The 26,951-nt window shown below is 32.3% G+C and overlaps 1 protein-coding gene across 1 annotated transcript; it reads right to left on the minus strand.

The window, feature by feature from the left end:
- Positions 1-1,808: 1,808 nt before the first annotated feature.
- LOC129226455 (phospholipid phosphatase 1-like) lies at positions 1,809-16,288 on the minus strand. The gene is made up of 4 exons (XM_054861062.1): positions 16,086-16,288; positions 12,100-12,220; positions 6,352-6,540; positions 1,809-2,675 (listed from the first exon to the last, which is right to left on the minus strand). Exons 1-4 carry the CDS (start codon positions 16,241-16,243, stop codon positions 2,619-2,621), a joined length of 525 nt encoding a protein of 174 aa, XP_054717037.1. The 5' UTR covers positions 16,244-16,288; the 3' UTR covers positions 1,809-2,618.
- Between the last annotated feature and the right edge of the window lie 10,663 nt (positions 16,289-26,951).

Consider the following 26,951-nt stretch of genomic DNA (forward strand, 5'->3'; position numbering starts at 1 on the left):
GGCCACCCTGCAATGTCTTCTATTATGTTCAACTTCAAAATTCAGAATCAAGCTATAAAAGTATTACTATCTATTGCCTTAAAATATTATTAACTTGCACCCTTCCACAACCCCTGCCCCTTCTCCCTCTGCCATTTTTCCCCTTGATTTGATGTTTTATTCAGGAAATAAGTTTCAGGTTTAAATAATAGAACAAATTGTTGGTGTGTGCTGAGAGGGGAGCAGAAGAGACAGATGTCACAATTTAGATATCAAAGCCTACCATGTCAAATGGTTTTACGTGAGAGCAATAAGTACTCTGCTTTTATAATTGTTGGAATGAACATGGAAGAATAATTTGAAACAATTACCAAGCGAAGAAAATGCAAAAACATTTTTTAGAAATTCAATGAACTATCATACAGATGGCTATGAGCGACTGTTGCCCAGAACTCGCCATTTAGAAAACAATTCCTGTAAATCCTATAAAGTTATATTTACAAACATATGGAAAGAAGTTACTGCTGAGAACTGGCTGTTCAAGGAGGTTTCACTGTGTAAATTTTTACAGAGAATTTTTATTTACAAACAAGGCTTCATAAAGAAACTCAAGGAAACACTCTGATCAAGATTTTTAGACAAGTAAATAAGCATTAAAAAAAGTATTGCAACACTCATTTTTCATTACAGTGTACTTATGGCACAAATATTTGATATAAATTGTGTGCAGCTGCTTTGAGAGCTGAGAGAGCCTCTTTAGCATGATGGAATGTCAAACAATTACCCGTTTGAAACACAAAAAATTCATTTCATTATTTAAAAAATACTTATGATTAATAAACCATATAATGAAAGCAAATAAAAAACAAACAATCACTCCTAAAACCATAATTTAAAATTCAGATCAAAATGCCAGAGTTCAAAGGCAATCTGCTACAACTACATAATCAACTATATTTTCATAAAATCAACAATGTGTAACATTTTACAACACAGCAAAAAACTCATTTTAAATTTCAATTTCTCATTTGGAGATCTTACATAAAATCTACATCAAAATACACTAGAGATACATGTAATAGATTTTCAAGTTAGATTAAATTCCAAATCAATCAACAACAATAAATAAGGTATACTATAATGATTCTGAACTCTCTTATTAGGATGTAAAATCAGTACTCCAGCATTTATTTAAGATGTAAAATCAGTACTCGAGCAATGCGCAGTAACAGCAAGAAAGCAGAAGTAACTTGATAAAACGGATCATGAAACTTTTTTTTTTTTTTGGGATGAATCATATTGAAAAATCACTTCTAAGTCTTTTGGAAAAGTGTTTTGGCGAAATTATCAAGCCATACCGAGAACTCAAATAGCGTCTAGTTACTGTATTTAAAGCATTTATTTTGATTTAACATTCAGGGCATTTTTGTCTAGTAAAATTTCTCAGTAGGTGGTGCATAGTACATAAACTATGCTTTCCATAAACAGCTTTGACTTACCTTTTTTCCTACTTCTATTAAAAACTCAATGAAAACAGAACTTTTTTAAAGGAACATCATTTTTATGGTTTTTTTTAGATAAGTTTTTTTCCCCCTTTTTGTATAAAAATATGGATATCTAACTGTTTGTTAAACAAAATTGTGAGTTTTTGCTTTTAATTTATTAAATTTAAAGACGATAAGTGGTTAAAATATAAATTATTTTTCTACCAACAGATGAAATAAATTTACATTTAAAAATTAGTTATTGGACCAAAGTGGTCAAAAAAAACTTATTTACATTCACATTCTAAAAAAAATTACATAATCTCATTTAAAAAAGGGTAAACTTTATGCTCACAGAGCCGAGAAGTAATCAAAATATTAATTACTTCATTTGTTCACATAATAAAAATACTTTCAAACAAAACAAACAAAATATTAAGTTCAATTAGCTGCCATAGCTTCATTATTACCAAAGCATTCTTTTACTTCTGAGTAAAATGTTTAAGCAAAATTCTTATCTAATAGAACTCATAGACTTACAGAGGAATGTGTTGATTGTCATAGAAAGCATTCTTAAAACAAATGAAGTTTAGGACTATTCTGATACTTCAAAATTTTCTTTGTATCCTATGAGGGAGGGCATGCAAAATGGCAACTATCAATGTATCACAGAAGGCAGTTACTAGACAAAAGTTCACTAGAAAACAAAAACATTTTGACAAGTACATACATTGTACTATTTGTATATAGTGCTAATTAACACTAAGCAACAATTTTCTTTCTGCTTTAATTTGTATCACTCTTTTTTTTTTTTTTTTTTTTTGCAAGAAAAATTGTTGCATAAATAAAAGAATGCATAATATATTTGATTAAAAATAAGTAGAAATTACATTCAGTTGAAAGTTAAATATAAAATTAATCTATACAACACCCTTAATTATGGTTATTATTTTCTTTTACAGCAGCTCACTTAGTTAAAAACCAATTTTTTAGACATTTGAAACGAAATCTGCTACATTTGAACAACTGATACACAAAAGAAAATTATCTTAATTATTTTTTCAAATACTTTTTAGGAAAGTGGATACGTATTTCACACTTTACAATCCAAAACAACTACACCTCTTGTTTGAGCACATAAGAATTCCTCCTTGATTAACTATTTTTGGAAGCTGGTTTTTTTTCAGCAGATGCTTTCAAACATGCAAAGACCTATAAAAAGAATTGATAAATTAATATGCAGGGGTGCCAACAAGAACATAATTGCTGCACTCCTCCTTAATATCAATGAGCTTTAACAGGTTAGACTATTTCAGGTAATTTTTAACAGGTTAGACTATTCAGACATTCAGATATAAATTCAGATCCTGTTAAGTTAATTCAGATATAATTTAATAGGTCAGACTATTCAGATATTCCAATACTATTTCAGATTATTTACACATGAATACAATTTCTGAAAAAAACATAGTTTCTGAAATTCTTTGTTAAATTAATCCTAGCAAACAAGTTCACTTTGAGTCTAGTGAACTCAAAAACAGAAGTATAATTGGCCTTAAAAATTTTTTAACCTTACTGAACAAGTATGAGAACTTATACTTTTTAAATGCATAACTTTTCAGACAGTTTCCTACACTTATAAAAGTATGGTAAACATTGAGAATTGTACTTTCAACTGTAAAACGAGGTGGTGTTTCTCTTAGTGTCTGAGATTTAATCCCACATAAAAACTATTTTGAACGTGAAAAAGAACAAAAATACAATATTATACTGCCGTAAGAGTGAACAGAAAAAGCCTTTTCAAATAATTACATCCCTGGCTTGTCGCAAACCAGTTCAGAAAAGACTTACACATAGATTCATTTTCCAAATATTAACAATTTTAACGTGCATTTCCACTTCAAACAGAAAAAGAAAATATAAGCCATATAAAAAGAGGCCCTCGTTTTGCTGAGGTGAGAAAAACATACCATTAAAAAAAGAAGAACAGAGGGTGGGATGTGGCAAAGTGCCAGCATGCTTTCCTTTAGGTGGAAGAAGAGTTCTTGAGAATTTACATTTCTCCGATTAATTTTAGATTAATTTTAGTCGTAGGAAAACAAAAACTGCATAAACATGTCTGAAAATTACAAATTTATCAATACCTGGTTCAAAGCTCAGTTTCCAGTTTTTTGCCAGAAGTAGAGATGGCACAGATGCCGCAACTTTTAACATGGATTTTGGATGGGTGCATTTATGCACATTCAGTTAATTATTGGCTTTTTTTTTTTTTTTTTTTTGAAAGTGTGAAAGGCAGTGGTTAATCCAATAGCGGATAATCAGGAGTTTACTGGACATTACACTTCCTGCACTTTGTACAGGGAAATAAAAAAGAATAGTTTCAATTCAAAGAATAAATATTTAAGTACAAATACTTAATATCTTAAAACATGCTTCATAAAGTGTTAAAAGGGTAATAAAAATGTATAAAATTGTTTGTAAAGCAGGGAAGGACTAAAAGTTTTCAACAAGACAATGCAAGTTGCCACGTGTCTTCTGCATCACAATCAAGATTGCAGGCCAATTCTGTGAAATTTCTAGTCTGGCCTTCACGCCCTGATTGAAACATCAGAGTCTGCGGGCATTTTAACTACAGGAAATGTATAAGAATGACCACAATATGCAAATAAAGATGAACTGTTAGGGAAAGTCACAGAGAAAAATTATTGCACAAATGAATAAGGAGAGCTGGTGAAAGTTTAACATAAACCTGTACAAAGTTTCAAGCATGTATTGCAACTGAGATCAGTCTAATTTTCACTGAAATTTATCTGCATGCTTTTCCCTTTCAACTATTAATGTAAGCTAGCACTGGCAGATAGTGCACAGCCTGTGACTAACTCATACTAACAGTAATTCACATTGTATTGCATTAAAAATTACTAGATGGCAGACAAGTCCATAAAACGAATTACTTCAAAATAATTTCTATAAGTTAAAAAACTTTGCAATTACCAAATTTTTGATTACATTATTTGAAAAATAAAAATTAAATATGAATAATCCCGAATCTTATTTCGTACACATAATTTTCAGTATTAATCAATAATATTAATAGTTCCTCCAAAAAAAAAAGTACTGTAAAAATTTATTAACAAGGAGGCGGCACGACCGTGGGGTCGGAGATTTGCCTCAATTTTTTTTTTGGGGGGGGGGGTGAAAGAGGACCCTTAGTACCTTACGTGGTTAAAGTAATACAACGCAACACTCAGAAAATTATGAGAAAAATCGATTTAAAGTCACCATGGAGTCTCCAAAGCGCCTTATGAGTTTAAAATAGCGGCGACTCGTCAGTGACTTGACGAGTCGCCGCTAGCCGAGTTGGTTAAGGCACAATCTTGTGCTCCAGCGATAGTACATTCGAATCCCACTCGGGACCTTTTTTTTTTCTCTTCTTTTTTTTTATTGCTATCGCAACAATTAGTGGTAACGCTTTTCACCCCTATATTATTTTCTGAAATTTATTTTTGCCAAAGATTGCAAACTTTTTCATTCACTGAAAAACATTCTTGCTCGTTATTCTGTACAGTTTGTTTTGCCTAGTAAAGGTTTTTGACCAGGGGTTGCCTTACGATTATAATGGACATCTGCTCATAAGACTGCGCGACCCTGTAAGAATTGCACTGTAGTTAATTTTTCTATTTCGTGGTCAACCTGAACCTACGTGTCTATTCCATTAAACGCAAAGTTATCGTACAATCAAAATTAAAAATGTTGGTAATACTATCGTCACCAATATTCCAAGACATGATTCAATGCACCTGGTTTGCGTCTAAATTATCCACTATTCGAAATATTTTCATGAATGTCAATGAAGTATGTTTTTCTACTGATACATTGATTTGTTGAGCAAGATGTGGCAAAAATTATTGCTTTGTTTGTTTCTATGATAGCTACCACTGCAGTTTTTGTTCAGAATCATTTTTAAAAAAAATGAATTTTTTTCTTATTGACTTGGTTATTCTCATTAAAAACTCAAAGCTTTCCTGCACATACTTTAGAATAAAAAATATGAATTGTTTTAAATTGTTTTGCCGGAAGAAAATAATTTTTTTTAAAAATGATGTAAATAAATTCTTAAAAATTATGTAGGGAAGAGAAACTATTTCAATAATTGCTGTGATAACAAAAAAAAAATTAAAAAAATTCGAATATCCTATGAGCAGATGTCCTTTATAACCCTAAGGGGACCACAGGTCAAAAATCTTTACTAGGCAAAACAAACCGTACAGAATAACGAGCAAGAATGTTTTTCAGTGAATGAAAAAGTTTGCAATCTTTGGCAAAAATAAATTTCAGAAAATAATATAGGGGTGAAAAGCACTATCACTAACAATTAGTGGTAATTAGTGTGATAGCAAAAAAAAGAAGAGAAAAGAAAAAAGGTCCAGAGTGGAATTCGATTGTGCTATCTCTGGAGCACAAGATTGCGCCTTTACCAACTAGACTAGCGGCGGCTCGCCAAAAGACTGACATTTTAAACTCAAAAGGCGCCTAGGAGACTAAGAGGCGACTTTAAATCGATTTTTCTCATAATTTTCTGAGTATTGCATCGTATTACTTTGATCACATAAGGTACTAGGGGTCCTCTTTCACCACAAAAAAAAAAAAAAAAAAACTGAGGCAAATCTCCAACCCCACGGTCATGCCGTCTCCTTGTAAGTGCATTCATTTAAAAAATTAACTTTTGAAAAAAGCAATTTTAACTTTGCACCAAAAGGAAATATTTCTATTTTTCCTGTTTTGTTATAAAATACTGTTCAAGAGTTTTCACATAATGCTACATGGCTTAGAATCAGCCACTGTAGTCAAACAAATTGAAGCATGCAACGACATTTTAAAAACTTACTGTAACTAAGCCACCAACTAAACCAATAACAACTCCAGATAAAACATCCCACCAAAAGTGTCTGTTGTCCAGAATCCTTGTTATGCAACACGCTAGTGTCCAGACTAAACAAAGTATAGGGATGCCTCTGCTACATGCAGAATTAACAAGTGATTTAGATGCATGTCTCATTCTTGAAACAATATACACCTAGAAACAATATATATTTGTTACTTATATTTTACAAATAGTATATTCATTAAATATAAAACACTATATAGTAGACCCAATCTTACGCGGGGGTTACGTTCCATGAAAATGCCACATAAATAGAAACCACGTAAATTGAGACCTAATACTAGTGATAAAATAAGGGTTTGGTTCTGTAGATAACAAAATACTTCATTCTAGTGATGACTAATTGCATAATAAGTTTAATGTGTACTTCTATCGACTTTTATGCACAACATGCATAAAGAAGACATAAATTAATTTTGTGTTCTGTTTATAAAGAGGGGCTGGCAATGATAGTCTTTTGGCAGTCATTCAGAATTTTTTTCTGTAATTATTTGCAGAGCATTAACACATCTATGATCACTTGCGTCATTTGCATGATAGAATCTTTCTTCACTAACAAATGAGAAAGATCATTTCTATTGTCTAAGAATGGCTCAAAATTTTCAATGTGAACGTTTCTGGTTGTTTGTCGCCAACGTCGGTATCCTTGTTGGTTTTGGCCTCCTTTGTCACTCCTAAAAGCTCTTCTTTCAATAAGTTCTGAACTGTGTGATTTCAATTTCTTTACTTTTAGAAAGCGCTCTGGAACCAATCGCATAAAAATGTCTCCTATGGCCCAAGCTGAATTATTAGCATGCTAAAATGCAGTTGATTATGCATAATCTGCAATCTGAAGGAGTTTGGATTTTGAAAAGAGGGGAAAATTTTATCTGTTTGCATTGCCTCATCCGCGTAAAACCGAAACTCATCCACGTAAAACGAGGGTCTACTGTATATAATGTACAACATTGCTTAAAACATTTTTGAAACCTTTACAACATTTTGCAATATTTTCGCTAAAACTTATTTTTTTTAAATTCGGTAAAAATATTTCAAAGCATTTACTTCTGGGCCATTTCACAGGATTTTGTTCAAATGTAGAGTTCACAACATAACTTTTTTTGCCATAACTATTTATTGTTTGTTTAGCACATTTTTTTATTTTGAGTTTTTGTGCTGGTAGGGAAAAAAAACAAAATAAAATTTTGTGCTAACCAAACAGCAAATCAAATAGTTGTGGCAAACAAAGTGTCATTATGCGGACTCAACATCTGAACAAAATACTGTGAAATGGCCCTTCCCCTAAAAATGTTTGATAGGAAAAAAAAACAGTTGCAAAATCAAGTCCACCAGCAAAACAAAGGAAAAAACTTACTGTGCACCACAAAAATCATATCAAGTAATATATTGTTAACCACAAAATCTTTTGCAAACTTCAAAATACATTATGGTACAATTTTAAACTCGTATATTTAAAACAATCAAACAACTATTCAAAAATATGAAAATGTTTTAATTTTAGTCATTAAAAGAAAAAAGGTTTTGAAAGTAGCTACAGTATTACAAAAGCAAATTTACCCCCAAAAAAATTAAGCATGTGTTTTGGGGTTCAAAGAACACTTCTTTCAAAGATTAAATCAACATAATTTCTTTTGGTGGTAAGAAATGTACATGCTCATTAGTTCACATCTTTTTACATTCAATAGAGGCCTTTCTAATCCTACCCCAAAACGTGTGTGGGCAATTTTCGGAAAATATGCTCTTTTATTGTTGTTATTTTCATGTTTATTTCTTAGTACTAAGGTTTAAGGTAAAGCACAATCCAATCCTTAAATGTCTGTTACAAAACAAAGCTACAAAAATTATTTTTATCAATAACAATGAATTTACCACAGAAACAAGGTGCGGAAATTAAAAGAAAAAAGACATCGAAAAAGTATGAAAGTGAAAAAGATCAAAATAGAAAAAAAAAAGTATATTTCAAATAACCTACACAAGTCGTATCTTACATGCAGGAATTCTAATCTAAAAATAGTATTAATCAAATATAATAATTAGATTATACATGGGTCAGTTTATATTTTTCAAACATATATAATTTTGTTATGCATAAATCCTTTTCCTGTGTACATTAAAACAATTACGAAACAAATTATACAAAATGTAAGTACTGGAACAAGTGTGAATATATTATAATCCATATAATGTTAAAGAGTGGAATTAGTTCAAAACATCTATTAATTTGAAGAAAAATAATTATGTGTAATTTAAAACTACAACATGTTCATACGCACTAGCAGAGTTACTCAGCACAGAAGCAAAAAACTGTAGTTTGGCCTAACAGATAAAATTCATTAACTAAAAAAAAAGCTTTAACAGAAAACAAATCTTATGAATTTTGTGATGGTACAAAATAGAAGGAAAGTTTTCCCATCCGTAATCTAAAATTTTTCAAGTTTGATATCTCAACTCCTCTCTTAGACACCAGACGTGAAAGTATGTATGGGATCAGTAACAACTAGCAAGCAATGTCTTGTCAAAAAGACCTTTTGATCCTATTCCAAGACAGAGTTACATCTAAATTGCTTGTAGTTAGCACACTTCCTTGAAAGTTAATTTAACCATATTTGCGAATTTCTGAAAGCTGCATTGAAAGAGAAAAACAGAAAACATTTTCAGCATGTGCCAACAAATTCTGTGAGTAAAGGAGCTGCTACTTAGAAAGTACTTAGTAGAGCTCTTATGATTGAGAAAATGTTTGCACTAAATAGGTAAGAGGAAAATAGATAAAAAGCTAAACGCATTTAAAACATTTTTTTTTATTTTGAGCTTTCTTTTCTTTTTCTGTTAAAAGCTTGCTTAACCGTTTTTTTTTTTTTTTTTTTGAACACCAATCAATATTTAATTAGGTATTTTTAATATGAATGAAAATTGTTACCTTTCTGATAATTTTATGAACACACATAAAAAAAATATTAGATTACTTTGTTATATTAATGATGCATAACACATGATAAAAACGCAGTATACATTTTTGATTATATTTAATAATAATTTTGATATTGAAAATACTATAGTTGGAAAAATAAATATCAAAAATGTCTAAATATCATGATATTTTCAAAATAAATATGGGATCTATATCGTTATATATATTGACTGATATATATCGTCGAACCCTGGTCAGAACTGTATGTAAATTGCATATCTTACACCCATGTTCTAAGGTTTTTGATATTGCTTCTTTCAGTTTTCGCTAAATCACTAGATTTTCTTCCTATCAACTATTAGAAAATTTATAATAAATTTTTATGTTTGCAACATTCAGGATTTTATCAAAATTACAGTTTCCTGCAAACTTTACATCCTTAATCTCTGGTTTTCATGAGCACATGCTCTCCCTGTTCCAATTAAAATAAAGAGCATTCTAATGCGGTACCAACAAAATAGTCAATTTGCGATAACTCGAATACAGTCGAACCTGTCTATCTAGAATTTTACAGGAGAGAAGAAAAATTCGAGATATGGAGGTTTTGAGATACAGAAGTTTTGAAAAAAGTTCTAAAAATAAGTAATTGGAGCATTGACTCGAAAGTAAAACTTTGGGAGCAATTTTACTAATTAACAATGTCCCCTTCCTCTCAGTTTCCGAATGGATATAATTGCTGGAAAACTTGCTTCTTGTATATAAAGTTTTAATTCTGGAGGATTATGTGACTGCTAATATTAAGAAAAATGCTTTTTGCCTCCAAATTCCAGTTAATAAAGATCATTGGGGATTGAATTCAAGAAAGACACTTCGAGAAATTCGAGATATACAGGTTTTCAGAAAATTTCATTCGAGACAGACATGGGGGAATACATTGAATTAATACTTTATGTGCAGGGAAAATGAAAAACTTCGACATAGAGAGGTTTGTGAGACAGGCAGGTTCAAGATATACAGGTTCAACTGTATTACTATAGCTCAAAGTCTTTAATTCCATACTAGTTAATATTCTCAATATCTCGAAGTTAACTTCCTTTAACTCAAAGTTTTTTCCAAGATGACTCGAAATTTATTTCGAAAGAACAAAAAAAAAAGGCAAGTGACTATGAGAGAAAAATTAATTCAACTTCTCTTGTAATTCCTGCACAATGGACCTCTAAAGCAAGAAGAGCACCTGTTGAGCCAATGTGCGATAAAGGAGTTACACATTCGAAATTGAGTTAGCTTGTTTTCTTTTGTTGTACTGTACTGTTTACACTTTGACATGTTGCTGGACTAGGAATCTGCTTTTAAGCTGTCAAGTTGTCAACTCAACTGATTGTACCTTTATTCAAAGGCTGACTTAAGTTTTGTTCCCTTTCATTCTTTAGTTTGATTATTTGCTGATAAGTTCCTGAGAGACAGAGTGAGTTTTCTTTACATTCAAGATGTCTAAGCAAGTACTCTGTCAAGGATATTAAAAGACAAAATAGAAACTTGTAAAACGATTGTTGTTGTTGTTGTTACTTATGCCACTCGGAAACCTGAACCCGAATAGCAATGCTACTCAATTTTAAGGCAGAGGGGTACGGCTTCTATTTAATCGAGCGCCTATTTGTAGGTGGAAGACCAATTTGGCTCAGACAACATGATAGATGGCAGTACCATCTATGCACAGTTCGATAATTTAGAACCAGACCAGAAACCGAGCAATCCCTGGTCCAGCATCCCCAGAAGTATCTTTTCACTTAGGGGACTTTGTGACCACGAGCACATTAAACGTCCCCTAGTCACCCTAAATGCAGATGGTGGGTCTTGGATCGGCTAGGATCTAAACAGGGACCCTCCGGTCACAAGTCTGATGCCTTACCGATGAGGCCACCACGTCCCTGTAAAGCGGTAGGATCTATGAATCCGAATTTGAAACATATGAAGATGTGCGCCTTTCCTGCAGTAGAATCAGCTCTATTCAAGTGGTTCCAACAGTATTGAAATCAAAACTATGCTGCTGATTTTTTTTTCTCTCAATATTTTTGATTAAACTGCGCATATTGTGCTTAAAACCTTTTAAGTTCTGTAATTTTGTCTGTTATATGTACATATTAATTAAAATGTTTGATGGTTTTTAATATTAAAATGTCGAAAATTGAAACTAGCAGTAAGCCGAACGTCCGATAAGTCGAAGTTTTTCGTTGGTGCCTTTAGATTTGAGTAACCGCGAGTTGACTGTACATATTAGCAGAGACTAATAAACTAACTCACTTTGAATATTGAGTCCAGAATAAACCCATGATAGAATCAGAGAAGCTCTTTTTTTTTTTTTTTTTTTTGAACTCTTTATCATAGAAAATAAAATTACTCACATCCTATTTACATTCATCAAAAGCAGTTATGAAATAATATTATTACAATAGAATTAATTTAGAAGAAAATGAATTTATCAATTTTGATCATTTCTAACCATACATAAATTATTGTTTTTGCTACAATTACTATGATACCAACTCAATACATAAAAGAACTACTGTATGAGGTTTTTCAATATAAAACTGATCAAACAATATTTTAACAAAAATGCAATCGTAGTTTCAATAATGCCAAAACAACGCAAAAAAATTCTAACCTTAGCCAGATAATACAGCAATTTTTACTTCCATTTTTAAAAAATGAAGCTTTTTGACATTAAAGCTTGAATGCCACAATAAATTGTATCATTACTGAAAATATAATAAAATTATACTTACACTCATAAATACAAAGGAATAAAAAGAAAATGATGCATGTCCAGAAGGGAAAGATTTATAAATATCTCTTTCTACCAACCATTCTGGTCCCTCTCCAGTACAATTAAAATTTGTAATATACCTGCAACAGAAAAAAGAGACGTTATAATTAAATAAGTATTTGATGAAAAAGCTTTTAAAAGAGCTTTTAACCCATAGAGTAAGATAGAGAGAATTTGTTATAAAAAGAAATTGAAGTCTGAATTTAAAAAGATCTTGGGATACATTTTGATTCAAAACATTGCATTTTACTGAATTTCAAATGGTAATTAATAAACTTAGATAGTGTCGCAAATTTATGAAAAGTTATTTTCGGTCTCTTCATGACATTGGAGATAACCACTCTTGGGAAGCCACTCTTATACTACTCAAATTCAAAATAATAGAATACTTTCCACTTTTTGGGAAAAAAATTATTCTAACCAAATATAAGTGCAAATTACGTATTTAAATGAACGTGCCACCTTTCTTAGACCTTGAAGTGTACATTTCATTTCAAATATACTCAATTAAAAATAATCTCAGACAGAATAATCCAAAAGTTTATAGTTATTAAGATTTACATCGAGTCAAAAAATTAGAATATTCAAATTAAAGGGGGGAAAACACTTTCAAAAGAAACAATATCAATATTAGAATGTGTCATTTTTTGCTGAATTCAATGCTTTAACCCTTTCTCACACGGATTCTACCACCTGTTTACATTAATTGTTTCCGACACTGTTTCCATAACCTTGTTAAATGCGTCATCGAGCTCAACTTTGTTGGCGGACACCTGGTCTTGAAACGCTTTCTTTAGATTTGACGGTACCACAAATTCTTGATTGTATTGAGACTGGTAGAGTTGCTTGACCAGTTTAATACTGAAATTCCTCTTTCTGTTTAAAATCTATGAGTTGTTTTAGAGATGTGACATGGAGTAGAGAATCTTGCTGAAAGATAAAATGTGTCACTAAATGTGTAACTACTGTGCCTTAGATGAAGTATCATGAAATATTATTGCAGCGGAAGTTGCACATTGTTTTACTTTAAGATATATATAATTTCCCAATTCCAGTAGCGCTCATGCACCCACAAACCAAGAAGTATGTGTCAAAGTGGAGAGAACGTCTTACACAAGATTTCTCGGACGCTTTTCTCTTTAAACGTCAAACCTAAACACCTTTTTTATGTTCACGGATATTTCAACAAAAAAAAAAGATTTATCACTGAATATAATACTTTTCCAACTTTGTTGCCCCTGTTAGAGCTTCTCTTTGCTCCAGAAGAGTTGTGCACGTTTCTGCTTCATGTTTATCCTTGGTCTTACTTTGTAGATCCGCAATTTCAACTGCAGTTTATGCAACCGTACTAGTGCAGATAGCGTGGATAAGATAACTATACATTCTGTCCAACATTTATGGATGTAATATACCTCAAAACTCAAATTTTGAATTGGTAGCCAATGGCTACCAGATCCTCACAAAATGGTAGCCAAATCTCAAAAAATGATACCCATACTTTTTAATTTAAATTACTTAATTTATTTTATACCATTTATTTATTTAGTATGTGTGTATATGTCATTGGCGTAGCAAAGAACTTTTCTTATAAAATGATAATTAAAATAAATAAGTAAATAAAAAATATTTAAAAAAATTAATAAAATAAAAAGCGAGCTGAAAAATAAAAAAAGAAAAGAGGGTTGAGGAAACATTTTGGAGGGGGGGGGGAATTGAACTTGGGTGGAACGGGCACCCCTGCCCAGATATTATTTAACACATCTTTTGCAAACTATAATCTGCATTAATTTATCTTTAAGCAAAACACATCACGATAAATAAATAAAGAAAGAAGATCTTTATTTTTTTTTTTTTTTTCAGCTTTTAAAACTTCTAGAAACATCACAGCTTTCAACCAAAAGACGAGTTAGTTCCTTGATAAAGAAAACAACAAAATACCAAAAACTTGAACAGCATGTAAAACCTAAACCATTTGCGATTCTACAAAAATATTTTTTTGCTTTTTCAAATGCATGCAAAATTTTATAAAAATCGAAGCCTGAGTGTCAAAAAATAAATAAATAAAAGAAAGGCAAACAATATAAAACAAAACGAAAAAAAATGAAATGAAAGATCCAGCAGAAGAAAAAAAGGATTTCAGCAGTATTCTTTCCACCTTCTCTAGACGCAAGGGTTCCATTTTTTTTTTATTTATGTGTTTTATAAACACAATTGTACTTCTCTTTATTTATTTTGGAACAGACATTTTCTTCTAACTGGTGAAAAAGGACAATCTACAAAGTGGCGCCATTTTGAAAACGCGGGACGCCATTTTGAAAATTTACCGCGAAACTTAAAAATAACAATTTTTTTCAGCAGAAATTAAGTAAATAAAAGGATATGTCCTCTCCTCCAGTAGGTTTTATATTTTGAAAAGAAAAAAAAAGGGAAAACAAACAATATGATTCAAAAAGAAAATAAAGAAATAAAAAATCTCACAAAAAAAAAATTTTTAGCGATATCGTTTTTACCTTGTCTCGATGCATTTTGACTCAAAGGCGCCATTTTTGTTTATTCATATGTAAACCAAATGTACAAAATTAATTCTTCTCATTTATTTTGGAAAGGACATTTTCATCTTAACTGGTAAAAATGAACAATCTAGCAACACGACGCCATTTTGAAAACGTGTAGTTTAAAAATACCGCAAAACGAAGAAATAGCCATTTGTTAAAGAGAAATAAAGTTGAAAAATGAATTTAAGATCAAAAAAGCACAATTTACTAAATTGGTGTATGAAATTTGTCTATTTTTACGATCGCATGTAAAGAAAGCAGAGTTTTCGAAATTGCAAGTTTTGTAACGAGTTTGCAGTCGTGATTGCGATTTTTGTTTCTATTCAGAACAGGAACACATAGCACAATTGCATATAAATATAATAGTATTTAAAATACATTAAAATATTTGCATTTTGTGGGAAAATAATTCTTAATGCTGAACGTAGAGACATCAGAAAGAGGACAATACTCCCCCCCCCCCCCCTTCATCCCCGGCGATCCGATAGCCGAACTTTTAGTGGACAAAAGAATTTAGGGAGAGGTCATATGTCAAGATTATAGGTCAGGGAAGGTTGCATTGCTGAATGGTAGCCACATTGGCGACTGAAGTGAAAATAATGGTCGCCAAAATTTGAAAATTGGTCGCATTTGGCAACTGGCGACCGCGAGTTTTGAGCTTTAGGATGTAAGAAGCATTTTCAACGATTATTTTGGACAATTTACTTTAATTTGGGTTCATCTCTGCCAGGTGTTATAATTTTCTACCTCGTTCACTTCGGTTACTTTTTAGATGGTCAGTCCTTCTATGTTCCTTTAAAATCTTACATAACATAGATTGTAAAATGTTAATTTGAATTGAGTTGGACAGTTTTTTTTTTTCCAACTTTAAGAAATGATACAATATGTAACTTTGTTTTTCCCCTATTTATCACCTCGAAGACCCATTTTGAGCAATAAAACTTGAGCGTAAAACTATCCGGGCCCCAAGCTCCATACTTGTGACAAACTATAGGGTAACAGGTATGCAAATATTTTCGCTACCTTTTAAAATTCACATTGAATGAATAAATTATTTTAATTTTTTGACCCATATGAAAAATCTATCTATTTTTCCAATGTATTAATGATCTATAAATTGTTAAAATATTACATGAAAAGTTGTTTAAATTGATTTACCCATTCATGAATAACAAGTTATAGTCTTTGTAATTTGCATGGGTTCATTTTTCTTGACTCAGGGACAAGTTTTGTTCAAACAGTTCTGATTTTCTATTATTATGAATTTGGGTTGTATATCCCAACCTTTGTTATTTCCAAAAGAATAAAATAGAGACAATTTTCTTAATTTTTAACTATTTTGTGTTTGCTTATTTAAGAGTTTTTTCACTAAGCTGTATTCAATACTCACCCGTCCGAACAATTAATTTTGCTCATGTCTGGCAAACATGTGTAGAAGAAATGTGGACGCAATTCACAACATGAGAATTTCAAAGCTTCAGTAAATCCTGCAACCAGAATGAATCCAGAGAGGTAATACTTCAAATGAAATCGAAAATGAGACTTCATTCCATGGTTACTGCTGGCGACATTGTCTTGCCTGAGTAGAAATTCACAAACATAAATCTGAAAAGAAAATCAAAAAATTAACTTTCTTGTATACATATTATATAAGGGGTGTCCCTCCCCCTAAGAGCAAGGGTGCACCCTACTCAATATTGCATAGCCCCCCCCCCTTCAAAAAAATACCCCTCAAAACAACATCCCCTAAACATTTCAATGGCACAGTCTGCACCATGACCCCTCCCCCCAGGTGGGCACCCCTGTTATATAATAAATAACTAGTAGATCTAAGCAAATAAAGGTGAAATAAATTATACATCAATAAAAGCTTGTAACCATGCAAAGCTTAACAAATACTGGACACCAGGTTGCTATATTAACATTACCTTTACTGTTGCAAGGCAACAAAATTTGTAACTGGGTTTTATATTTAAACATTTAATGTGGAAATTACATGAAATTTGCAGTTTTCCATCTATTATTTTATTTTAGAATTTTAATTTTTCAGTGTTACATTGTACCTTAAGATTAAGCAAATCATTTAGTGAAATCCTGAAGTCTCTAAGGGGTCTAGTAGCTGAGATATACGCAGAAGCAGACCTCAAATTTTTCTGTGACAATCAGGCCTCAAGTTTAATAAAAGTGCTTAAATAATTTCAATTCCAGCATGTTACAATTAACTAGATTTGAATTTTCATACACTAGCTTCTAGGAGATATTTTCTAAAACTAGATATTAGAAACAGAACTTTAATACATCACTATTCTATGGCATACAATCAATAGTTTTTCAGTACAACACCCTTTAGATTACATTACCAAACAAAATAACTATGAAACAATATGAATGATTAATTGGAAAATGAAAAAAACATACAAATACTTACGAAAATTGGAAAAACTGCTAAAAGTACTGCGCTTAAATAACTCAAACGAATCGTATCTCCATGAAATGGCAATTTTATGCTTTCATCATCACAATAAAATCCAGCATTTTTTCCGATTGGAGCAAATCTAGAATTACTCCAAATTAAAAATAAAAATGCTGAAAAATATATAGCAAATAACGGATTAATGGCCAAATTTTGAACGTAAATAACATGTATACAATTCAAAAATTTTAAAAAGAAAATTTAAGCACATTAAATTTACCAACAAAACTTAAAATTTTAAGCGAGAGAAAAATTCACAACGTGTACTTACACAGTGTTCTAAAAGGTAAATAAGATAGAATGCTCTTCAAGTACATTTTTCAAAAATGAAAAACTAAAAACTTGTAGTCATTTACGGCTAGTTTTAAAGAAATTATATGCTATCTTGGCATAAAAGATCATGCGAAAAAAGCTTAATGGAGGTGTAAACCTTTCTCAAGAATAGAATCATTGGGGGAAATTCATATTAGAATGAAAAATACAAGTTTCTTAAAACAAATAAAATCAACTACTCATGTTTGCAACGTCTCTCAACAATGTGATTGCGGTGATTCTATTTCATTTCATTAGGCGCCAAAGCGCGGTGAGAGAAATGAGTGTAGAGTCTTTACTCTTCAACTTACCTTTTCATTGGTTCTTTAATACATATGACGCAGAGAGAAGCAAAGGGATGTAAGTGGACATTTTCAAGTTTTGAGTAAAATGCGTTGAAAGATAAGGTCTGTAGGCTTATTATAGGCTTTCATTGTAAAGTTTTTCTAAATCATGCTCTATAGCAGCACCTACCTGGGCTACTAGTACAATCTCGTCCCAAGACAAAAAGGAGTGATTCACTTACCATTTGTACTGGTTATCTCCAAATTTTTAATTTTGCCACTTACATCGCTTTACTTCGCACTGCCTCATATATCAGCTTAAAAACTCCAATTTCTACTTAAAAAAGAGGCCTTTCAAAAGCTTTTTTTGCTTAGAAATGTTGTAAAAAATGATGGATTTCTTGGTTTTTCTCTTTGGCTCCAGAAAATAAGCGAAAACTCACATCACCTTTTTTATTTATCCTTTTTTTCGGAATTTTTCACGCAATAGTTAGCAGGGCCTGTCGCTGCGCAGCTCTTTATGTTAAATGAAATGGTCAAAGATGATAATTTTATTTTTGTGCCCAATTTCAGAAACACTGATTTTGTTGCACTAATAAGGCAGTGCTTGAAAGAGGTTTTTTTTTTTTTTTTTCTTTTTTTTTTTCTGTCAGGATTGGAAAATGCGTCTTTCCAAAACGCGGGCATCTGAGTAACGCGCGGTCGCCAAACAGCATTTGGGCTACGCCTGTAGTGATTTTCCCGGCAGCTGGAAAACCCGTTCAAGGGTTGCACTGCAACTCTGCCAAGTGAGAATATTCGCGACTCTTAATATTGCATTCGTTTCCCGTGAAGAAATCAATTAATGTTGATTGTTGACTCTGTCGACGAAGTTGGAAGTAAATTCGTGGTATATTTTGTTTCTTTATTCAACAGAACTTACATATACTATTTTTATTTATATAATTATGTATATTTATAAAAAAATTTACGTATACACCAAAGACAAGGTTTCAGCTTCTTTTAAAGGGCAGTTTTCTTATCATAATCTCATGCAAAATCGTATTAATTGTTTGAGAATCGTGCCAACAAATGCCTATCTTTAAATGGAGATTGAAATCGCTACCTGCATAAAAGTTACCTATTTGTAATGAAGTAATTATTCAGGAGTTTACTTGTAAGAGTAAATCTCTTGGTGTTCAAATATAGTATATTTGAACATATATATTTAATATATACAGTGGCGGATCATCGATAAAAATTTGACAGGGCGGGGGGTCACAAAGTAAATATTGAAAGATTTATATATTAACATATTAAAAGTAAATATTAAATACTTGTAATGAAACGACTAATAATATTAATTAATTGTTATAATAGTGATAATTAAACATACATAAGAGACAAAAAAAAAGATTCGAAAAAATTTAACCGATCTAAAAAAAAAATTAATTGAAAAAAAATCGCCAGTAAAAGGCTTACCTACCTCAAGCTTATCATTGTAAAAGCCTCACCTCACCTAGCCTCAGGCAAGTAGTGTCAGTACAAGAGGTAAATATAAATATCATTCCCTAGAATCGAACCCGAGTCCAACAAAAGATGTTCTAGGGATTTATTTCGGATGCGCTAACCACATGACCAAGAATATCTACTCATTCATTTGTAAAAATGAATCTGATCTTTTAGATGGATACTCGATGTACGGAGGACAGTGTGGTGATGACTGGGACTGGTATCTTATCTGATGGAGTTCTTTTGGGTTTTCTGGAACATTTAACTGTTTATATGTTTATACTTATCTTTCGGAATGTTGGGTTTTCTGGCATATTTAACTGTTTATATGTTTATACTTATCTTTCGGTATGTTGGGTTTTCTGGAACATTTAACTGTTTATATGTTTATACTTATGTCGTTGATCTTTCGGAATGCTGTTTTTTCATCGTCTTCGTTTATACTTATGTTTTTATAGTATAAAGTTTTGTGGACCAGTGTATACAATGCTTTGTGAATGCAAAATAAAGGGAGATATCCCGATGACCGGTGGAATGTAGATTGCCTAGATATTTATCTAGCTTTCTTTTCTGTCGGTTTTCAGGTCTCCTAACTATCTACAAACTCTTTACAATCAACAATTCGTTATTTTGAAAGAAGACAAGAAATAAGACAAGGTATGTATACATTTGCTTTGCGGTAAGCCGCTGCATTTATTTTGGAACATTGAAGTTAAAAAAATTAAATTTCCAGGAAAACACTTCTTGATCCTTTAATGATTTCTGTAATTTGAAATTGTTTCTTATAACTTGGTGTTCAGCATTTAGTTCATGCCAGAGCTGTGTCCATTTGCGATCAAAAAGATATAATGCAGGTGCTGTTTTTACTTGGGTTCTGCGATAAAATTTGAATACTTGTCTGTCTTTACTTTGCATAGTGCATCTGAGGGAGCTGTAGATCATTTCTGGATTCAGATGCCCCTTGACTTACATGTAACAATGTCATCTGAAAAGAAAAAAGTATTCACTCAGGTGAATTGTCCATTTCTGGTGTACTGTTCATTTCTGTTGAATCGTCTATCTCTGGGGCCGGGCTATCATCAAACATGTTAGGGTCATCCAAAACCAGCTGATGCAGCAAAATGTTTAAGAAAAATACATTAATGCTGACACTGGAGGTACACATTCCTAGGTAAATGTTAAAATTCTATATTTGCATAACTCTTCCTCCAATTTATTGCTGCAAATACTTTTAAGAGCAATGCAACTTAAACTACAATTAATCTTTAAAAGCATACCATCATTAGTCTTTTCAATTTTTATAACGAAAAAAAAAGAAAACTAAGTGGTTTATTGACCTGTGTGCCCCCCCCCCCCTTTTTTTGCGCCCTTAAACCTGTGCACCTTTTGTTTCCCCGACCTCAAAACTTGTCTGCTCCCACTTTGTTTTACGCCTTCGAACCAGTACACCCTTGAGAGTCAAGATTGACACCCTCAAGGAACCCAGTCGGCCCTGCAAATACCAGAACACCAATTGAAACAGTGAGAAGCAAAAGTAACAAGTGGCAAAATTAAAAATTTGGATCCCCAGGCAGTGAGATTGATTCCCGTCCTGGATGCAACTTCCTTCCCGGTGCTGTAAATTGTCCTTCACAGTGCATCAAAAACAGAATGTATCTCTCTTGAAGGGCACGAGTTCATAAACCGTCTTGTGAGACCTAGTACATGCAAGTAAAAGTGTTTTAAATAGCTGCACGTCTGTTGACAATGATCCTAATTCCGGTCAACATTGGACTGCAAACAATTATTTACAATTATTGTACTTTCTTTTCTATGGTGATGCGAACTTTCTTTTTCAAAACGTCTAAAATACACTGTTAATCAAGAGCGGCATCAGGCTAGGCAATGCAGGCAACTGCTTAGGGTCCTGCTATGTGTCATTCAAAAAAAACCTATTTTGTGAAATGTAAATACATAGTCGTATAATATGCTAGGTTTATCTTCTTAAGATAAAATTAACAATAAAAAATTATTAAATTAAAACAAAAAACCCGACTGCATAAAAACCGAAAAAACTAAAAAGAAAAATCTAAAAGCCCAGTAGTTTCGAATGTTATTAAGTATTACTAAATAACTACACCGTTGAAATAGTTTTATAACCGTACACAGATGAGACAAATCATAAATTTGAAAACAGAATAGAAGGATCAACAGTCGGGGCTTAATCGAATTTTACGGGCTTCCTTGAATCAGAAAGGAATTGGCCCAGATTGTTGATCCTTCTACTCTGCTTTTGAATTTATGATTTGTCTTATCTATGTACGGTTATTAAATTATTTAAATGGTGTAGTTATTCAGTAGTACTTAATAACATTCTAAACTACTGGCCTTACACATTTCTTTCTAGTTTTTTCGGTTTTTACACAGTCGGGTTTTTTGTTTTTATTTATTTTTATTTATTTATTTATTTATTTTTTGACACTTTTTAGTTAATTTTCATTGACTTAGTTATTATGATACGGTACATTTCGCAATCTTGTCATTTCATTAAGAGAGTTTGTTCGTATCGTGAGGTTTATGAAGTAACTTGCGGTGGTCTAAACTACTGATAATTAGTCCCTCTAGGGACTTAACTCCGCTTAAAGCTACATGTGCTTGACTTTCGGCAAAAATGCGCAAACTTAAGTCAACCACAGCAAAGCTATATAAACTGCCTGTATAACTCATGATGACCCAAAATCGGAAATGTCGTCAATTAAATCTTTCTCTCAAAACTAAAAAAGCCTGTTGAGTAAGTATTTGTCCTGAAACTCAGTCCCCTGAATCACGACAAAAACAAATGCAACATCTTAGAGATGAAAATCGAATTAGTCGACTTTCTTTCTTTTGGTGCTTATTGCATGGGTTTATTTTGATGAGGACTACAATCTGAGTGTCTTGCCTTCATTATGCATAATATACTTTTTATTACAGTACAGAATACAAATAAAGAACACATGAAAGAATTTTCATCAGAAAGAGGGGAAAGTACATCCGGAGTGAGGGTGTCTTGGCCCACCGCCTCAAGTGGGAGAAGCAATGGCTTAGATCACTTGGCCACTGAGATCCCAATTAGTAGACTTGGTAAACAAAAAAATTCAGGCAGCGAAAACTACCTGCATTTGTCGCACACAGGTAGCCTGCGACAGTATGTAGGTAGTTCCGGAAATGACAAAATATGGCAACTGGTTGCTGATATGGTGAATTTTGATTACTGTCATGTGTTTAGTGACACTCCCAATGTTAAGACAAATCGTTTGATGTAAGAATAACCAAAATTGACCAAGGCATTTAGCCCCTTTAACGTCACATAGGAATAGACGTACATGCATAGAGTGATAAACACATTGCCCTCCTTTGCGTCGCCCTCGAGCAGTCGGGAAATTAAGAGTCAAATTTAAAACAAATGGGGAAAAAAATTTTTGAATTCTGAAATTTTGAATTCAAATCAAGTTTTTCGCAATCACGAGCTACGACAGGACCCTAGTGATTGGAGTTATTGTGTCTAGAAATGGCTCCTGTCCTAGGTCTAAGCCTGAGACGGTTACGTGTGTTTAGTTGTGCATGTGCATGCTTGTGTGTGCGTAGACCTGCGTGAATGCACGTTGGCGTGTATGTGTGTAAAGGTGCATGTGTGTATGTGTATGAGCGTGCGTATGTGTAGGACATGGACACCACCGACCAGGAGAAGCGGCTACCGGGAAGGGGGGGACAGTGCTAAGGACTGGAGTAGCCGCGCCTGCAGAGGACGGTGGGGTTGAAAAAGGAACCGGACATCAAGGATGGTCAAATGAAAACAATTAGCAATCGTGATTGCTCAAAAAATTTTTCCAAAAGCCAAACAGTATGTGGTGAGTAAGCTGAGTTGATGTTTATTTCCGATTCTATATACATTGATAATTTCTTTCTCCGAAGTTGAGTTTGGCATTTTGCCGAGATAGTGACAAACACTGGAAAAAACCTGGTAAAAAATAGCAACTAGGAAAATTGGCAGGATTTCAAAAAGCATACTAAAACTAATATGATTTTGTACATACTACAATTGAGACTAAAATCAGAATATTGGAAATTTCATTAATAATAAATCATTCTTTCTGATAATTTTAATTTTAAAAATGATTATTGAAATAAAACTAAATAGATTGGGAATTATGTTTCAAAACAAATACAGAAAAATGAAATATACTACAAACATTATAAAAAACACTTTGAAGTGAAAATTAAATTACTTCCTTGTAAATGAAACTAGCTATTTTTACCACTACGGCAAAGAAGTATTTTTACTGAGAGGGGTTTTCTCCATCTTGGGCAAAACTCTGTCAATCCAACTCGATATTGATAACTGAGAGTCATGGTAACATACACAAAATGTTGTAAGTAAAGAATCCTGCATTACCTTACATAAAAGCTTCAGAAATTAAAATAGTATATCATTGAGACACATAAATGATACAAGTTTAAAAACTAATCATGTCCCCTTCCGAAATTTGTTTTAAGCTATACCGCTACGGCCGACTAAGATAAATCACTTTTTTCAAGATTTGTGAAATGATCACATTTTTTTTATCTCTCATATCTTTAATTTTAAATAACTGTATGTATTATAATAAGTTTTGAAGTTGTTTGTCTTTGTGTATTTGTAACATTGTAAGGGTTTATTTTTCGTTTTCTTTTTAAATGAGTGAGTAAAATAAGGTTAGTGTCAGGGTTGGAAAAAAGTTTTTAGCTTAAACTACGTTTTTTTGGTTCAAAATGGGTTTATTTGGTTTAAACACTATTTGTTAGAAGAACAGCTTTATTTTCTGAGATTCACAAAGACTTTGTTTATTAATTGTCAATTAATGTTAAATATTCATAGTTGTACCTAATTTCATGATTATTAATTAAATAATTAAAAACAAAAACTTGTAATTGAATTTTTCCATAAGTAGAGCTTTCTATAGCAAAAATATTTTTTGAAAATCTTTTAACTTTTGAAAAACTATACTTAAATATAAATAGGCTTTGGCATAAATAATTAATCAGAGCAATAATTTATTATGATATTTAAAACATAATTATATATAATCAAGAATAAATCTTGCAAATTAATTTCCTGATAATAGTTTTTTTGTGAAAAACAAGGTAAAATTTAAATCATTCATTCTCAAGTACAGAGAGCAATTTGAAGTATAGATAAATGGAGCACAAGTCTAATGAACATCACATAGCTTAAAAATTCCAAAGATCAACATATTAAGTAATATCACAAATAAAGCAAGTTTGGTATTGAATTAAGTTTTGTTTGACATATACTTTTTGGGGTATTGAATTGTAAGAAGTACTTGGCCCATGTAATTCAAAGGAACTTAGTTGGTCAGCCTTGTACACTTATGTACTCAGTAGAATAAGCTGCATTGATTTTGAAAAAGAGAAAGAAAAAACTAATTAACAAACCTGAATTGCATTAAATATAGTGATGAATTAGAAAATTTATTGATCTAACTAATCTCTAAAGCTGTGCAGATTAGTTTGCATTAATTAAGTTTTACATTTTCCAACAATTTGTAAAATTTTTGTAAACATTTTGGCCAAACAACCCTGGTTAGGAAAGCCGAGATTTTGAACACTGAAATTTAAGACTGCAATAATAAAGAAAAAAATATAGTACATTTATTTTGTAAAATGCATACAAATATTAATACATATTCATAATATAACTCACCTTGTGGGATTTGCAGTCTTGCTAAAAGTAATGTATATTCTGTGTTATGTTTTGAAATTTTTTCAAGAAAGTTTTTTTCTTTTTTCAAAATTTATCGGTGATCATAAACAAATTTCTGGACCTCCTGACGCGAACATAAACTCTTCATCAATTTCTTTTAGTTTTGGAATAGTTTCCTCATTGAAACATTGCGCATCCACAGTCACATTTTATTAGTAACTACACGCGCTTTCGGAAAGAAAAACTATTAAACGCGTATTTTGCTCTCGCACTGCGCATGCTCCAGTACGTCAATAACTTTTTTCGCCAAGCTCGTTTCTGTTTACAATGTAGCCAGTTGGCGACCGCGTGCTCCTCAGATGCCCGCATTTTGGAAAGACGCTTGGAAAATAGCGACGTAGATCAGCAGTGTTCAGAATTTAAGGAAAGACTAGATAAAACGGATGGGGATTATGCTCCATTTAGAAAAAAAAGTGTCAGTACCAAAATTTGGCCCATGTGGTTCTCCAGGGAGACTAAGAAGCTCTAAATTATAAGCAAACCGCTTTTCGTCAGTTTAAAGCTGGTCGGAATGCGGAGAAGCTCCAGTATGGTAAGGCAAGGCAAAATTTTAAGTATTTGGTACGGATTCAGAAAAGGGAATTGGAACAAAGGCTAGCAGATGACATTGATGGGAACCCTATGAATTTTTTGCTTACGCTAATTCTGGGAAAGCTCGAAACAGCCAAATTGGGCCATTGGTTTATGACCATGGAAATTTAATCCAAAACGATAGGGACATTGTAAATTTTCTATATAACTCTTTTTCCAGTGTGTTTAACGATAACTGTATCTCAACAGTTGACACTAAGAAGACACAAGCCTATTATACAGCTTGAGGATTTTGTATTTTGCAGGGAGGAGGTTCTATTTCATTTGAAAAAGATTAAAGCAACTAAAGCTCCGGGACCAGATAATATTTAACCAAAAATTTTAGTTGAATGTGCAGAGGAACAAGTGGATGTCATTTTAAATATTTTCAATGCTTCTTATAACTCGGGGACAGTGCCAAAGGACTGGAAGTTGGCTAACATAACGCTGCTCTTCAAGAAAGGGTCTAAAGGTAATGCAGTGAATTATAGACCTGTAAGTCTGACTTCAGTGGTTTGTAAGACTTTCAAAAGTTTAGTTTGATCAAAATTAAGATCATGAATTTCTTAGAGACTAATAGTCTGTTGACTAGCCTGCAGTATGGTTTCAGGAAAGGTAAATCATGTGCTACTAATTTATTGCATTTCTATGATAAGGTTACCTCAGCTTTAGATAACAAAAAGTGTGTGGATGTTGTTTATATTTATTTTCAAAAAAGCTTTTGACAAGATACCGCATGTTACTTGCTCTTCTCAGCAAACTAGCTGTTATAGGAATAGGGGGGAAAACTTTACTTTGGGTTAAAAATTGGCTCACTGGAAGGAAGCAAAGAGTAGTTGTGAGGGGAAATCATTCTAAATGGAGTGATGTTTTAAGCGGGGTTCCTCAGAAATCAGCTTTAGGGCTCCTTTTGTTTATTATTTTTATGAATGACATTGATGAAAATATTTCTGGAAGCATGAACTGTTTTGCTGATGATGTAAAAATTATGGGGATTGACGAAAATGATGAACAAGTAAAATCTTCAAGAGGATTTAGATCATATTAAAAAGTGGGCGGATAAATGGGGTATGGCAGTTAATGTAGGGAAATGTGAAGTGTTACACTTAGGTAATGGAAATAAGCGTGCGAGTTATAGTTTACAGGGTTCAGTCATTAGTCAGGCAGAAAATGTTATGCATTTGGGTATCTTAATTAATCAGGACTTCAAGTTTAGTCAACAGTGCAGCATTGCAAGTAACAAAGCCAGCAGAATGCTTGGGTGTATCAATAGATCTATTTCAAACAAATCTAAGAAGGTTCTTCTACCTTTATATAGGAATTTAGTAAGACTTCATTTTTGGA

Source organism: Uloborus diversus, chromosome 7, assembly GCF_026930045.1.
Source record: "Uloborus diversus isolate 005 chromosome 7, Udiv.v.3.1, whole genome shotgun sequence".
In the NCBI taxonomy this organism is placed as follows: domain Eukaryota; kingdom Metazoa; phylum Arthropoda; class Arachnida; order Araneae; family Uloboridae; genus Uloborus; species Uloborus diversus.

Bases quoted from the DNA above. Each gene is read 5' to 3' on its own strand.
- LOC129226455 (XM_054861062.1), bottom strand. From the start codon at position 16,243: ATGAAGTCTCATTTTCGATTTCATTTGAAGTATTACCTCTCTGGATTC. The intron at 12,221-16,085 runs GTGAGTATTGAA...TTTCTGTTGCAG, and splicing joins AAAATTAATTGTTCGGACGG to GTATATTACAAATTTTAATT. The intron at 6,541-12,099 runs GTAAGTATAATT...TATTGTTTCTAG, and splicing joins ATTCCTTTGTATTTATGAGT to GTGTATATTGTTTCAAGAAT.